General features: G+C 34.9%; 1 protein-coding gene across 10 annotated transcripts in view; it reads right to left on the reverse strand.

The window, feature by feature from the left end:
- Positions 1-17,699, reverse strand: part of LOC124167172 (vinculin) — a 97,976-nt gene that overhangs the window by 18,454 nt on the left and 61,823 nt on the right. For 3 of the 10 annotated variants that reach the window (XM_046544992.1, XM_046544991.1, XM_046544989.1), the window contains exons 16-21: positions 16,578-16,670; positions 14,692-14,793; positions 12,057-12,176; positions 9,175-9,267; positions 4,064-4,191; positions 2,604-2,861 (exon numbers count right to left, since the gene is read on the reverse strand). In XM_046544992.1, the coding sequence (XP_046400948.1) occupies positions 2,604-2,861; positions 4,064-4,191; positions 9,175-9,267; positions 12,057-12,176; positions 14,692-14,793; positions 16,578-16,670 (794 nt within the window). The remainder of the gene's footprint in view (positions 1-2,603; positions 2,862-4,063; positions 4,192-9,174; positions 9,268-12,056; positions 12,177-14,691; positions 14,794-16,577; positions 16,671-17,699) is intronic. The other 7 variants (XM_046544990.1, XM_046544995.1, XM_046544996.1 and 4 more) reach the window with 7 other exon arrangements.

The following is a 17,699-nucleotide window of genomic DNA, read 5'->3' on the forward strand; positions in this document are numbered from 1 at the left end:
AATATGGCAATCTTCAAGGTGGCTCTCCAATGAAAGTTTTAATTAATCAGTTAACAAATAAGGCTAAAAATGATTGATGAATTCGTTCAATTGTATTAGGCTCAACTATGTGGAAGTTAATACTCAAAAATGAAAAGGAGACTTCGTTGATTTCCACAGATTTATTTCGTCCGTACGACATGTTTTGAACCATAGAGGTCATTATCAAGTACAAAAAATTTGAATGGTAAGCATACATATATACTCTATGAAGGGGATGGGGGAGAGAGTGGAAGGAGTTGGTGTCAGGAGGGGGAGGGGAAGGTGTTGGAAACCCCAAGTGGAGGTTGTATTGAGAATTGAGAAAACAACCGTTGGAGGACGGTGCTGGTGACGGTACTTGATAATGACCTCTATGGTTCGAAACATGTCGTACGGACGAAATAAATCTGTGGAAATCAACGAAATCTCCTTTTCATTTTCGATGATAGATGAATATCTGAAAGCCACTTGTACACTCATATCAGACCTCAGACGCATTATTGTTGAGAGGTATTGTATTCTACCATGGTGCTATGAATGGTACTGAAACACCTCCTCCCAAAACAATGACCTTAATCCCCCCTGGTCACTGTACCATGGACACTGCATGGCAAAAAGTCAGAACATCAGAAAGTGAAACTATTTTTAATGACACAATTTTTTTCAAAATTGATTAGACATGATGATTTATAGTTAAAAAAAATCTTTGACATTAAGTAATTTATCCAGAAAACATACTTATATCATAAATTTAAGACATAACTATAATATCACTCACAAACACATACATAAAACATTCCTTGGTAATAATTTGATAATGTTAGTATTAAGCTACAGCAAGTACAATTACAAAATCTACAGTTAGGAAAACTTACAATACCACAGACAACAATGAAATGCAGCAGACAATATCTTCAGACAAAAATTCACAAATCACAACATTGGTTACAAGCCCAACCACCAATATGCACTTACGATTGCGTTCCTTTTCCAGCAATATATTTGCCTTCCCTCAAGGTTTGCATTAAAAAAGGTTAATAAAATATAGCAATAATCCTATTTAAACTTCAAATTCAAACTAAAAATATCAACCCTTAATATGCTGCCAGCCCACCTGCATATCAGTAGAGGCAAAATTGAAATTCTTACAGTCACAATATTTTCCAAAACCCAAAAGTAGACCTTCAAGTTTGACTCGACATTCTTGCAGTAGAAAATGAGAGCAACAGAGAGATAATACTTTGTAAATTGAAAAATTATAAATAAGTTATAATAAAAATATAACCACTCGCAGGAAGCTTTTTAACTTCTGTAAAATTAATTACGAGTTCAATTAGTATGGAGAATTAATAGGAGGACTCTACAGAAAAGTCGCTGGGGACATGGTTTGAAATGAGCTTTAATATTAATACCATTAATTGATAGGTCTAATTAAACCATTATAAATGATCAGCCACATAAAAAAACCTAAGAAGTGAATAAACAAACACTGCCAAGAACTCTTTCCTTTACAGGGATTTGATTGAAATCGGTTTGCTGCTAAAAAGTTTTGACCCCTTCACCGAATCATTAGACAATTTTCACACACACACACACACACACACTGCCAATTCTGGTGCAGGCAATGGCACTGGATGCAATATAATCAAATGCAAGCTTTCACATGATGACCAGCAAGCCAGCCGCTTTAGGGGACAACGTTTCATACTGATATACATTAGATTCCAGTTAATTGGGAAATATCGGGACTTATGCACTTTGCTCCAATTAAGCGGCTGCCCCAATTAGGTGAACTATCCTGTATATGGGCATAAACAAACATTGAAATGATAGAAAGAAGACTAAAGAATGTTTATAATGCAACATAAGTTTATCAAAGTATTAATTTGAATAATAAATCAGCGAGTTTAGTTATTTTATTATCATTTTTAAGAATTATAACATTTTTGTTAAAAATATTTTTCACAGCCTCGGGCGATGCTGAATGAATATCTTTTACTAAGTCCTATCATCTTGTGGATAGTATACCAACAAGAGCTTTCAAAATAGGGCAAAAATAGGAACATTTATGAAAAATAAGAGTACATCAAAGGAGGAAAATTTAAAAAAATAGTATTCTGGAAACAAAAAAATTTAATTTCATCGCGAGTATAGTCTACGTCGCCGACTCATGGCCCAATAAAGCGGCTGCCCCAACTAACCAGTGGACCCATTAAACGGAATCTACTGTACTATCGCTCATATATGACCAATTAAATCAAACTGGCTATGATCAACACTGGGACACATGAAAGTAGTCACCGGCAATGTGAGTGCCAGAGCCAGCAATGGCACTGCCTCTGCTGGTACATGTGAAAACAGCCTTATATTTATTTAGAAGCACAAGCATATTATTCTTAGGCTAAATTTAATATTAATCATATGCGTATCATGATATCCATAAGTTAATATATTTAGATAATGTTACTTTAATTACTGCTAGGCATTTGCGTCATTGCAATATAATTAATGAAATGAAATACCATTGCAGAAATTTGAAAGAGATTCTAAGTTGAGGCAGAGCATATAAGTCATGTACTCACTGTTCTCATCCTCTTATCTGTGCATTCCCTGGCCAGCTCCTTTGCGAGACGCGTCACTTCTTCTGAAGCTTCGGCGATCTCTTTTGCGCACGCAATGAGGTCCCTCTTTGTCCCCATGCCGCCTCCGCGACCTCCCTCACCCCTCACCAGCTGCGAGAGGCGACCCATCAATAGGGCCATCTTCTTGGCAGCAGCAATAATGTCGTTGTCCTTACTGGACCATTGACGCACCTCTTGATGCAAGCCATGAGCAGCCATCTGGAATAATTAATTGCAATTAGAGATGGGCAACTCAATAGCAGAATACCACAAGTAAAGAAGTACATATTTGCAATATTTGATGGTCAAGGCAGAACTTAAACAAAATTTTGGCCATAGCTGTATTCCATCACTTTGCAAAATCTATTTATGTTCGGTAACCAATGCCTTCCTTAAATTTTCACCAAAATTCACTAAAATAATCTAATAACTTTCAATTATTCAACCTCATAAAACTATATAATGTTTCCAAAAATAAATTGAAAGTTCTGAAATATATTGCTTCAGTCCATTTTCCATTTCAGTTGGACACTCAATGAAGTTTCCAAAATCCATCAATTCTATCTATGTCTCTTATAGATGTAAGTGAATAAAGAAGTACCTAACTCAATAATTAGAAAAAATGAGAAAATATCATTATTATAAATATCAATACCTTTAAGATATTATACATAAGACATTATAAATTTTTCGATATTTAATTCTGATATTCAACGTAAAATTTAGTATCAAATCCAAAATCATTCACATCATTGTTGACTTAAAACTCACCATGATCAGATCCATGGACTGATGGTTGGTGATAGTCAAAACACTTTGCTAATCCAATTGTATTTTAACAATGAATAAACTTTTCTCAGGTTTGTGTACGGATCAGAAAAATTAAGGCCGCCGACATTTTGAGTTCTGTCTCATTCCCTTCGTTACCTGGCTACTGATTATTGGTAAGGAGACAGAAACCCAAACGTTGGATGCCTTTATTTTTCTCATACGCGTGCAAACAAGAGAGAAGTATTTCAATGTTTTCCAGGATAGTTATAAATCATACATATTATAATTTTTGCTTTGGATCTATTATCATTTCAAACAGCAGTATTTTTAAATGAGATATTTTTGTCCCAACGTTTAAACAAGTGTACCAGCAAACTTCTTCCTCTCATTTAAAAAATCATTAGCTAACATTTGCAAGTCTTGTTGCGTAATAAGTATGAGCAAGGAGTACATTGCTTTACAAGATATTTCTCGATTGATCAATTTTCTTATGTGCATGATTTTGTCTCTTTAGTCTCTTATGATTATTTTTTCCATCCAATTATTTCTATTTTTTCTGAGAATGAACAGGTTGTTGAACTGTTTTTCCTCTGCATTCAGGAAAACATTAAGTAAATAAATAAAAATGAGGTCAAATGGGAGTTACGTACCATGATGGGCTGGTTGGGCTGAGGAGCATGCATAAACATGTCATCTTCATCATCCGTCTCAGGAGGAGGGGGTGGTCTGGGGGGAGGGTGTTCTCCTCCAGGTAGGGGTGGCCTCGGTGGAGCATAATCTGTTTATTGAGGTAGATAATTGACGATGAGTAACTGACAATGAATGCACACTTAAATATCAACCCTGCAAAATAGCAAATCTTTTGGTGTCTGAATTACTTGAGGCTTAAAATGAAAAAAACATTTTCTCATAATTGTTCAACACCATGCATTTAAAGAGAAGTACATTCACAAGAAAGCTTACTTATGAGGGCATCAGATACAGTCACGGAACCCAGGAAACCTCAAGACTATTCATTACAATAGCTGGAAGACTCATCGACATAATTCAAACACATCTCAAGCATTTAAACTTACTCTCCCCATATGCATGATGCTGAAATATTATTTCATGAAGATATTTAAAAGAAGCAAGATTAAGGTTTGAAATGAATATGTTCCAAAATTAATTAGGCTCTCAGATTTAGATTTTTTTTAATGAGCTGAAATTAATACTAATGCTTAAATTTTGAAAACGTTAGATACATTTACTCTGAAAAGCATGTGAACAACATCAAATGAACAATACTCAATTCATTAGAAGAAATTTGAGGAAGACTGAAACTTGACAACTTCACAGGAAACACAACTACAATCGGGATCATTTGAGTTAATCCACAATACATATAGAAAATCTGGTAATAACACATCTTCAATGGAATTCTTCCATATAGACATGCATATTCAAAACAAATGCAAAAAAATTAATGATAAAGGAATAAAGCAATTACAATTACATGCATACACAACATCTAAGAATCAACACTAAGGGACAAAGCAAGCACGATGCTCTGAGCAGGATAATAATCAGTAGAAAAACTCTTACTCAATTGGATTCATGGATCAAGTCAATAAAATTTATGATCCAAATAATTTAAAACAGGTGGCAGCCTAATAAAGCCTAATTCCATTGTTAACCATGACTGTGACTTCTCCAAATAATTTTAACAATACATATTTGCAAAAACGTTTTGATACCCAGGAAAATAAAGCAAATGGTTATACGGGCTGGATGATCAGAAATGTACAAGAAATAAATAAAATTTGCCAAAATACTTTTAAAATGAAATATTAGAATTAAATGTTGACTTTGTAGCCGGTCATTACTGCAAAATAATAACTTCTACCATATTATCTCACATAACTTTGTTTTCTTTTCAGGCATAGCGAGTTACGAAACCAAAACATTATTCAGATTTCACAAGAATATAATAGTCATACTTGCATATCCGAAATAACAAAAATATTCTCGTGATATAGATAAAAATTTCACTTTAAATTGACAAAGCTTGAAATTAATTTATGGAATTGTAGTCCACCAGCCTAGGATGCTAATTTACTGGGCATGTCTGTTTACTTCAAGGCTGGATTACGGAGACTTTCGATACCTCCACTGCAAAAATGCTCAACAATCCCCCACTGAATCCAATCTGCTCATCTCGTAGCCCAACAATACGAATCCGCTCAGCTGGCAGTGTTTCGAGCAAAATCACTCATCTCCTATTCTCCAAGCTTGGAAGTGAGCGTTTATGCTCCAGATACTGCCAACTGAGCGGATTCGTATTTGTTAGGCTACTAGATGAGCGGATTTGATTCAGTGGGCGATTGTTGAGCATTTTTGCAGTGGAGGTATTGCTTTGTATTCTATTTTGAAACTCAGGCCATAAAAAAATTTGATCCAATCTAGATAAAGGATAATTAAGAAATCAATACAGATCATCAAAAAGCAATTTTAACAGAGAAGACCGTTACTGCCAAGAATGCTCCAGATACTGCCAACTGAGCGGATTCGTATTTGTTAGGCTACTAGATGAGCGGATTTGATTCAGTGGGCGATTGTTGAGCATTTTTGCAGTGGAGGTATTGCTTTGTATTCTATTTTGAAACTCAGGCCATAAAAAATTTGATCCATTCTAGATAAAGGATAATTAAGAAATCAATACAGATCATCAAAAAGCAATTTTAACAGACAAGACCGTTACTGCCAAGTATGGTTGTTCAGAAGGATATGTGAGATTTGAACCAATTATGGCAGTCCGAGGGAGAACGGACTCTTATGACCGGTGGTAAACATTAATGATTAGGGACTTTGATCTGAAGATACTCGGAGGATACCGAGACCCATACTCCTACATGAAATTAGTCAAAATATCAACATGTACGCAGTGGAAACCCAAAAGATGGTCAACCCTTCATTCAAACCCAGGGGAAGCCTACGTTGCTCAATAAATAGGTGATACTTAATTCTCATGAAGTCATTGTAAGCATAAAAATTAGGGCTGAAATACACTCAAAAGCATTTACGCTATGATTCCTCTTTGGAAAAAATTAAAATGCACCAACAAAAGCCCCAAAAGCATGGTACGTTAAACATACTTCTACTTTGTAAAAAGCCATACAGGTGGCCATACTCATCACGGTGAAGTATTATTCCAGTCATATTTCCTAATGCAGCAGTCCCTAATTCTGCATGCATGCATTGCTCATTTTGTGCAAAATTTCATGAAAATGCAGTTTACCATATTAGGCTCACTCACCTTCATCACAATAATTTAAATAATCTTGATAATAAATCCATGAGTGCAGTTTAAGGGAGAAAACACAAGTTTTTAAGTTTCTTTACATGCAACTTTGGACAAAACACACAAGTATCAACTGCACATGCTCAAGACTTTGACTTGGCTACTCTGTCAAACATTTATTTTGAACATGAATGATGATATAGATCTTACGAACAGGAAAATAAGCACTTCACCCTTTAAGATATTTTCCTCTACAACTACATATTCATTCAAATACTGTCAATAGATTAAGTTCAACAGATTCAGGCTTCAATTGGTGGAAGTTAGACATATTTAAGTAAATGAAAGGTCGTAGCACTTTTCCACAAGAATTTTTAATGCGTACAACGCGCAACGTGTTGTGTCTTGTACCAGATGATGGCTCAGTGAGCCGAAACGCGTTGTACGCATTAAAAATTCTTGTGGAAAAGTGCTAAACCTTTCATTTACTTAAATATGTCAATAGATTCCTTTTTTCATATTCATTCATTCAATACATTTAATGTACATTGGACGGAGAAAAATCTGAACATAAGGTTGTGGAAAGAACCTGAAAATGAATCAGAGGCTAACACATGCTTACAATAAAATAACCTAGAGTATGTACCTTCAAAATACACAATCTACATGGAATGTGAGAAAAATAAGGAAAAGGAATTTGTATCAGCATGTCAAAATCATTTACTGGAAATAAAGATATCACAGTGTATAAGGGTAACATTTAAAATTCTACAACTTCAACACAATCACCACATCTGAAAATATAAAGCTACATAATACATTTACATCCAATGATGATAAATCTCTTCTAACTAGGTACCTACTAATGAATTACCAGATGCAAAAACAACAAAGAACATTCCATTTCATGCATTGACAAGTCAACCATATGCAATTCAGATGCATCCACTACTGATCTGAAATGGCTACAGTAAAAATATTAATCACTGGAAAAGGATTTCAAGAATGCATCATCATTATGAAGATACATTTTGGACCAATATCATTCATACATATTCAGTCACATGCACTCCTACACTTCTGCAAAAGAGATGCTTAAGAATACACAAGAACCAGCTGCAATAAATGAAAATCAATTGGCTTGGAATTGATGCTGGTGCTTTCCTATTAATGAATATGGGTACTTAAAAAAGGATAAAATTACACATTCCAGAATACGTTCATACAGGTGCATCAATGTATTAATTTCAAGCTAATCAACAATATACTGATATAAATACATATTACAGGACCCAATAAAATTTGCATTCAACTTCTGACATTTGCCAGAAATACCACCAACCAATGCATACCCCAAGGCCGTGCAGCCCATACAATGTAACATATCATTAAAATTAATAGCTGTAACAAAATATGAAAAATGAGGTGAATCAACTTCATTATACAGAATAAGGGATCAAACCATCAGTATACGAAACTTGATGAACAATTAAATGCCTCAATTCATCATCACAGAGACTTGGAATAAATTTAATACTGATAATCAATTTAAATCTTAATATACATATATATATATAATATGCACATATCACTGCCCAAGACACCCTTTAGTTTAATATATTCAACTCTCTTAAAAGTTACACTGCTATGTCCAAAGCACATTTGAGTCAGATTTAAATAAGCAACAAATAATCTTTGATAAATTTGAAAGAAAAGCTTCATTAATACATAATTTAATTTCATTAATAAGGGTAATAGAAATAGTGTTTTGAAAAAAAAGTGGTGCCAAGAGAATAGTGTAATGGGATAATTAAAATCATACTATGCTAAATGTGATGAATGTACTTCCACACTGCAATTAATTTTGATTAGTTTCCGTGGGGAAAAAAACAGAGAAATGTTCAATTCGTTATGAAAGAACAGGTGAAATGGGGAAGATTCGGACAGTGTTATTCTCATGTAATGGTAATTTTAGGGAATACGTAAAGACTTCCATTTCTGGAGCCATGAGTTATAAGCAAAAACGAAGTATGGAATCATATTGAAGCAAATCAATATAATATGTACAGCGAAAGCTGAATAATATGAGAAAGGACAATCTAATATTTGTATTATGCAAAGAAAATGTGTGGTTCTTAGGTGAAAAGCCTATGTTAAATGCACGTCGCACTTTTAAAACACAAACATGTATTTACTGAAGAAAAACTTATCTCAAAGAATTTTAAACCCGGGCTGCAGGTGCAAATGAAAATCAGTAAGCACTAACAAGAGCATTCGGCTTCATTAATCACACTAGTTTTGTAAACGCAACCACAAGAATGTCTAAAATTGCCAGTGGTTATGGGGGAAAAAACTTGAAGCTTCCAGGACACTAATGGGGCATATGCTCCTCAAACTGGAGTGTCTTACTTTTTCTTTTCAAAAGACAGTAGACATTATGTCACTGCACATTAAATAACATGAATTATACTTATATTTTACCTCCGTCAATCTGGTTATAATTCAATGAATCATTATAATGCTTCTGTTCTTCATCAGATGCCAACTCTTGGTACAACAGGTCTGTAGTTCCTCCTGTGCAACAAACAATCATTAAACCTGATAAGCACTGCTTAAAATAGTACAAAACAAAATACTTAAAACAATAATGATGACTTACATGTCATACACAAGAGCAAGGATTACTAAATGGCAAGGAAATGCTGCTTAAGACTCAATTATAAAAAGTGCAATTAGAATGATGATTTTGATAGATGATTAATTGGAAAAATGAAGATATTATTAGAAGAATAAAGATAGATGTAGCATAAAAATATATGAGATTTTCTTTTTATGCTGGAAGATTGAAATTCACAGAGACAAGAGGAGTTTAAATAAGTCTTATTTTCACAGCTTTCAAAAATAATTACAAAAAAATCCTCCAATTTGTTCAAGTCACCAACATTTCATCCAAAAAAGAAACCCACATCATTATTCAAAAAGTACACATAGTAACCACAGAAGGCAAAAACCGAGCCACAATTATTATTACATGATCAACTCATTCAAAATACTGTTAGTCCATATTATACATATGTTAAAGTCATCCGTAGTCAAATTACCGGCAAGAATGGGTTAAAAACAGGAAAAAACAAGACAATTGGACAGGGGTAAGACAGTACAGTAAATTCCCAGGCAATACTAGGAGGAGGCAATGAATTTTGCTGAGGATAATAAAACTTTTAGGATTCCATTAACCTTTCAGCTGTCGCTGCAATTATGCAAGTCTTCCACTTTTAGAGGAAAAATTTAGAGGATGCTAGTCTTTCAGGTAGACTACCTCTCTATTGCCCCATCCACAAGGTTCGACATGGAAATTAGGCAATGGATTAGATGAACTTCTAATCACTCAGTCAAATTTTTTGTAGGTAGGTATGTAGTTTTTTTAAAATAGAAATGGCTAATAAGACTTTTTTGTGAGAATTGCCTCACTGCACACAGCTCACTCCAAAAATGTGACTCTCACCATGCTAATCCACAGGGTCATTATGAGTCATGGGGAAAAGGAGAGGTGCGGTTAAAGAGGGTATAGGGGGGAGGGGTAATGGATAAAAGGATAAAGAAGACAAGGGAGTGCTATTGTAATAAAGACCTCTCAGCAAACTATTGACATGGAGTGCCAGCCTAGTTTTTCAGCCAAAAAAATGATTTATTGAACTCTCTCGCAATTAATTACTAAGGAACAAAATTTGAGATACTTTATTAACAGAAAGTTTGTTATACCTATAGCGTACTACAGTGAAACCTCGATATAACGACACCCCACGGTGCTCTAATAAACACTCGCTATATCGAATTGTCGCTTTACCGGAGGTGGAGCAAATAATAGCCAATATACCTGTTGCAAACAGATATACAGGAACAGGAGTGGTGCGGCGACAGATAAACATCTATCCGATAAACGTAAGCATAAATCCAGACGAAAGGCGATGTTTCTTTGCATCACAAAATGTCCTTACTCAAATAACGACTAACTATTCATACAATTTATAAGCGCCGCACTGAATAAAAATCATGCAGAGTATTGTTTCATCAATCATTATATTTATCGAACGACAGTTTACCACATAAATTTGAGACTGAGCACTCCATTAACTTCATTTCTAACAGATCGCTAGCAATTACAGAGGTTAAGGAGTCTTGATGAAAGTCTTCCGGCGGTGAAACCCTCGCTATGGCGAGAGCCAACACCGAAAGGGTCTCGTAAAAACGAATTTTTTAACACGCTTATTATGGGGTCAATTGACGGTGCATCGGCTATCTCTCGTAATAGCGGATGTGTCGCTATAGCCCGTACTCGCTTTAACGAGGTTCCACTGTAATTAATTATTATATGGTTAAGTTTTTATCATTTTGGTTACATTATTTTATAGTTTTCATGTGTTTATTTTTTATTGGTCATTTTGCATTGTTGCTATTAAGTTACTATGTTTAAAATAAATAAATAGTCATTCGGTTGAGAGCAACAATAGAGTGCATGTAGCTCTGATGGGCCTTAGTCATCACCTCTTCACATGGCACCCAAGAAACCTGACAGCTGGCATCCCTGTGGAGACTACCGTGCACTCAATACAAGGACCATCTCCGAAAAGTACCTAGTGTGCCATATCCACAACTTCATAAACCATATTCAGGGCTCAATCATACTTGTGGCCTTAGAATAATACAGAAAAATAGATGAAGTCACATTTTGTCTTAGCGTATATATGGCACAACTCTATTTGTGGGGAAAATTTTAAGAGCCATTGCATATTTTTCCCGCAGTTGGCCATTTAAATGCAATTTACCTACAGCTGATAGGTTGAGGCCTTACAATCAACAGAATCAGATTTCAACCCTTTTGGTTTTACGGGCAGACCTTTACGTGGGTCTTGAAAATGATTGTACACTCTGAAACAAGAGTGGGTTGATTAAAAGTTTTTAATGGAATCCTAAAAAGTTTAAAAAAGCACCTCCACATTATCAATTTCCGATTTCTATAAAAAACCTCTATTACACTTTTAGAGAAAAATGCAAAGATTTTACAAACCATTGAGTATTCAGGATACAATTTGCCTTCAGTTCAGGTCAATACCGAATACCCTGCATATAAATTCAGTTTCACACAGAAAGAGGTAGGTTCACATTTTCGGGATCCAAGATACACATGAGAAGGACCGAAAGCCAACAATCATGACAAAAATTAAAGAGGACTTGCATTGTGAATAAGGCTAAAGTGAGAGTAAAGAAATGGATAATGTAGTAATGGATAATTCATTAATACCCAGGGCAATTGAATGGGGTCGATATTACAAGGGATCGGAACACAGGTGGGTGAGCAGTACCTCTAGCCCACACTGGGAAAGGACTGATGGGCCTGGGGGACGTTCGGCCCATGCCAGCCAATCCGGGAGAGGGACCTCGTGGGCTCGACGGAGAAGGCTGCTCCCTCAGACTCTGACCGACTGCACAAGAAGACCAGCCACCAATCCCACAAGCAGAGATGGAAAATTTAAGGTTAAATAGAAGGGAAGAAAGGAAGACCCACCACACCTATAAAAGCGAATATGTTAGGTTGCATTCGACTACATAAAATTGATTGTTTGAGGCGTAACTCGGTGAAAGCGATTCATTATTTAAATTAAAAAGAAGAACTTTGTGCCTTCACATAAATATTTATTCACAAATTTACATTTAGATGTCATCACCTGATGATGACGTCTAACGTTGAAACCATGGTCGTAAATTTGTGAATAAATATTAATGTGAAAGCACAAAGTTCTTCTTTTTAATTTTAATTCGCCTACATATTTAGAGCAGTAGTTCCAAAACAATTGAATCTGCAGACCTGTCGCTCAGAAGTTGCACCCATTTGCGGGTTTGCATTTTGGATGGATTAACTCCTCAAGAGATTAATTCAAAGTCAAAAAATGTTAATGAGCTCCTTCCACGTCAAATGGGTAAAAAAAGGGAAACTGTTGCCAGAACTTTTGCCTCGCATCATACCCCTAAGCAGTTATAGTCGTCACAGCTCCAGTGTCTCAAAGTTGAGGGTATAGTCGAAGACTAATGGTATAGATGTTGAAGTGCCCAAGGTCTGCAGACCAGCAGTTTGGAACCACCAATTGAAAGACTCGCAATGTAATTAAAGTTTTAACTCCAAAATTCTACTGAAGTAATATCATGTAGATTGCAATCACAAATCTTAAAAATGAGAAATCTTATAATTAGCCCTGATTTAATTCCTACCACTGTCATCCCTCTAAAAAAATTTAAAATTGAAAGGTAGGGAAATTTATACAGCAGTGGGCATTTTAAGAATACCAGCCTTCCTGTATGGCTTAATGAGCAAAAAATAATCAAACAATTAATAAATATATAAAGGAGAGATATAAAAGTTCATGATGGTATGAATGCTTTCATGATAATTTTTTGTGTAGCAATTACTCAGGCTTTTCCTCTTTTATGTAATTCCTATGCATGGGACAAGAGTTTTGCTTATGTTCATAAATAAGACAAAAGTAAATCAACAAATGCTTAATGCCATCACATCAACTGACCAGCCAATTATAACGCACTGTCACTAGCACAAGTATGTACATATATAAGTATGCATTCAAGTATGTATGCGTTGCATTCAAGGAAGAAGTTGAGATGAAAACTTTCACAACCTCTCCGACTCTCACTTCAGGGAGGAATACTGGTTCGAGAGAAATTCTGGACCAAGGGCATTGAACTCAAGGGAGATTAATTAAAAATAAAATCATTTTTTAACAGAAACGCAAAATCTTTCATTGTAAGTTCAAGAACTTTTCACCTTACCCTCGTATGCTATTGTCTTTTTGAACTGTAACTTGCTTTTAATGATAAAGCAAGGTTTAAATAGTGAACGTTATACTTAATATTTCCATACAGCTTTGAATCAAGTCATTTAACTCGATACATATATAATTCTTGGTCAAATAGCACACATTAATTGCATGTGTTGAGATTTTTATCGAGTACTGCACAACAAGTACCTAATGAAATAGATCTAAGGGAACATCCTAGGCTCTCATGAGCTATTAAATTAAAATTGACAAATCGTAAAAGGGTGGACCAATATATTATCTGCTAACGAACCAAAAAATTTGCATCATAGTGGGTACATATTAATTGAAATTCTATGTTCAATAAGTGGCCTCTTTCACTATAGTTTATTGATTATCTATCCCTCCTAAATACCTTAGATTTAATTTGTAATTTTGAATTGAACAACTGCAATTAACATACTATCCACTCCAGAACGTATGAAGCTGCCAATAGACCCAAAATCCATGAAGTAATGAAGATATGTTTGTTCTTGATCAATGACTGAAAACTCTACTGTAAATATCCTGATCGAAAACAAGACTCATTCAAATCATGAAGGTATTCTGCAAACAAGTCACACAGGTATTATAGGGTTGTTACAAGATTCCCGAACTCAAATTCCTAGGCAAAAATCTCCATTCAACTAAATTCCCTGGCCTGTATAAACCCTGTAGTTTTACCCATGGGCGCAGCCAAAAATTAAGGCTAGGGAGGGTTTTAGGCACCACTAATACTTTGGAGTGTTGGGGTATTGCATACCCACCAGGGTAAGTGGGAGTTGTGGGGGCCCTCCTTTAGAAAATTTTTAAGATTAATGGTTCCAAATGGCGAGTTTTACGGCTTTATGAGGGATATTTGATAAATCCTAAGACTTTTATGCAAGTAATACTAATCCATTAAGTAAAATGGATTAAATTTAAAAATTTCTCTGAGCTCTGGGGGGATTTTTAACCCCCAAAACTCCCCCCTCACTGCACCACTGGTTTTACCGTGCTGAAATTATGATCCTTATAACTATTTTCAGGAAGAAAATACTTACAGATATATATTTTTTAAATGAGTACACATGATGTCATTAAAATAGACCATTTAAGAAGAGGCATGATCCAACCATACTCATTTTAATACCTTTTTGAGAGAAGAAATGTACTGGCTCTTGCGACTCATTTGCTCCATTTTGTTCATGCTGCGAAGGAGATTTATGCCATCCATTGGCACTAGGGTGGTGGTCTGTAAAGTCAACAATTTTACTGGAAACCTACTCAAGTAATGAGGGCAAAACAAGAATATTGTAGGCTATCTATCTGGAGCAAATAAAATTGCCACGACTGAAGGATCCTGAAAAGGATATTAATATAAGATCCATACACAACAAATAAAGGTACAATACATTTCAAAATCACAGTTATATACAAGGGAATACTGCATCACATCTGTATTATTGACAATCCAATCACTTAAAATTTATTGATATTATTTAATAATAATAAAAATTGTTGTTAACTCTGCACATGCAAAACTAGGGTGAAACAAAAAGTTTTTTAAACATGAAAATAAATCACAAGGTGATGAAATCAATACAGCTGATGTTGTGTAAGCTGAAACTGAAAAACTTATATGTATTGAAAATTGAAAAAGTGAGGAGTATGATACAAATAACAAGTATCCCATACAATACATTTATGATAATTGGTACGATTGGGACTGTTACATTTTGGCCCAATTAAGTGGCTCCCCCATTTATCCACACATTCCAAAAGTTGTCCTATCCCATAAGATTTTGGTAAATATTCTCTAAAAAGTCTATTATGTCTTAAAAAGTCTTGGCATACCAAAAATGTCCCATACAATCTCAAATAAAAGCCATTAAAATATCAACACCGGTAGAACAACAACCAATTTATCAACATTCAGTACGGCATCAGTGACCTCAACGGCAAAAAGTCAACTTATGCCATGCAATTTTGGCAAGATGCCTCAGAAAAGTCTATGATTGTGGAAAAGCCTCGACGCATCAAAAGAGTCCAATTATTCACTACAAAGTCAATGAAATATGTTCTATTCAACAAAATTGGTGAAGATTGAAAGTTAAAATGCCCCCTTTTACAAAACAATTGAAAGACTTTATGTGTTTTTCCGTTCTCTGGTTATTAAGTTAATGGCCATTCTAGTATACCAGCAATAAAGAAATGATCCCAGGATACTATCTATTGCATTAAGGGACATCATTAATTCCCACAAACGACTACAGGATGTGCATGCGCAAAACAAATATTCACACATGGTTGGGGCCATTCTGTGCGCACAGAGTCCACCAAGCTCCTATAATTACATGATTAAATAATTGATGATTCCAAACTATACAAGACTCATTTTGATATGTACAGTACAGGCAGTAGGGAAAAATGTTCAGTCCTATTCTCCTCTCACTAACTCCTGTAGAAGGCAATTCAAAGTCAATTAGATCTGAGAAGAGAATTTCACAAACAGAGCTCAAAAACAAAATCACGACACGACACGGTATGCTTGAGCCGCTACATGAAACTTTATAAAACAATGCAATAAAAGCTATAATGTGGTGCTTTTGGTGCAACCATTTCTTATTTAGCTATCTAAATCCAGTCTCTGAGCTTAAATACACCAATCTCCAAGATAGTCATCAAATAGACATGCTCACATATCAAAAACAGTCACCATTTTCAAATACACCAGTAGGAAGATACAAAACAATGGATCAAAGGAGAAGATATGATAACAAAGCAACTATAAACATTATATGACTGAACTAAGACAGCACTGGACTAAAAACAAGCCATCAATTTTGCCGTGAACAGATGATGTAAGTGCAAACAAAGCAACATCCAATGCATGTATATATGCTTCCGTAAGGCCATAGCAAAAGGATGAATTGCTATTCTGGGGGAAATACGCATGTTTTACAGCAATTAATCAAACACAAGCATAGCACACAAATGAAAGCATGAGTAACCAAAAGGGTTAATGCTTCACTATACCTCTCTGAGGTTGGGCAAATATTTCATTGAAATCGACGTTAAAGATATCACCAAAGTTGACGCCCACATCAGGAGGGCCTTCTTGGAGTCCTGCTGTTGAGTAAGAAGAAAGAGACAGGAGGAGGGGGAGAGGAGCAAGAGAGATGAAATAAGGTGGAAAAATATGGTAGGAGACAAAGGGTTATTCATATATATAAAGGTTAATTAAGATAGCATAAAGACATAAGCAGTCGTCAAGCCAATGGATTTGAAGAAAAATTTAATTTTTAAGAACCAAGCACACACATAGGTATATAGAGCTACGGGAGCATTTAAATATTCATGAGCACATTTTTTGCCTTCATGACCCCTTGTGTAAACAAAAATAAGCATTTATCAATCCCATTGTAACATTTAAGAATTTTCGATTTTTTATACTTGCTCCACATGAAGAAATATAAATATTTTACACTATGTTTGAATCAATTCTAGATGAATGTTACTCGAGTCCCATAAAAATAGTGTACCATAACAAAGGGTGCTATTTAAGTACACGAGTGGTACTCATTAAAAAGCCCTGTATGAAAAGAGTGACTTCGTACGGAGTCACGGGCATAGGTGCAAATATATACACCAATGGTAAAATTTGCCATAAAAATAATTTGCTTTAACCAGGATTCAAACCCAGATCTCCTGAATGCTGGTCAGGTATTTATGCATTGCAATTGGTACCTACATGTAACACTATGTATTATCTGGGTGTTCTATGGACAGGGCATAATGCTCTAATTAACCATTCCTCCTTTCTTTAAGTATTGACTTAAAACGAAGTTTAAAGAATCAGAAGCTAAAAATGAGAATGAATTAAGGGGATAATTTTTGTGTATGTACTCATGTTAATGATATTAATAAGAAAAATATGATTTCATTTTACACACATTTCTATAAATAATAATGATATCAAGAATCTTGAAGAAAAATAAAGAAGTTATGAACTTTTCAATACAAATACATACCTTGAAAAAAAACTTATTACTCATGGGACTTTCCTATCCATCAAGCAAAAACAATAATAAATAATCGTGAACTTATTCAAATAAGTGAAAAGAATGAAGCCACAAAAAGCTCTGAGCTATTAGTATA

Source organism: Ischnura elegans, chromosome 10 (genome assembly GCF_921293095.1).
Source record: "Ischnura elegans chromosome 10, ioIscEleg1.1, whole genome shotgun sequence".
NCBI classification, from domain to species: Eukaryota; Metazoa; Arthropoda; class Insecta; order Odonata; family Coenagrionidae; genus Ischnura; species Ischnura elegans.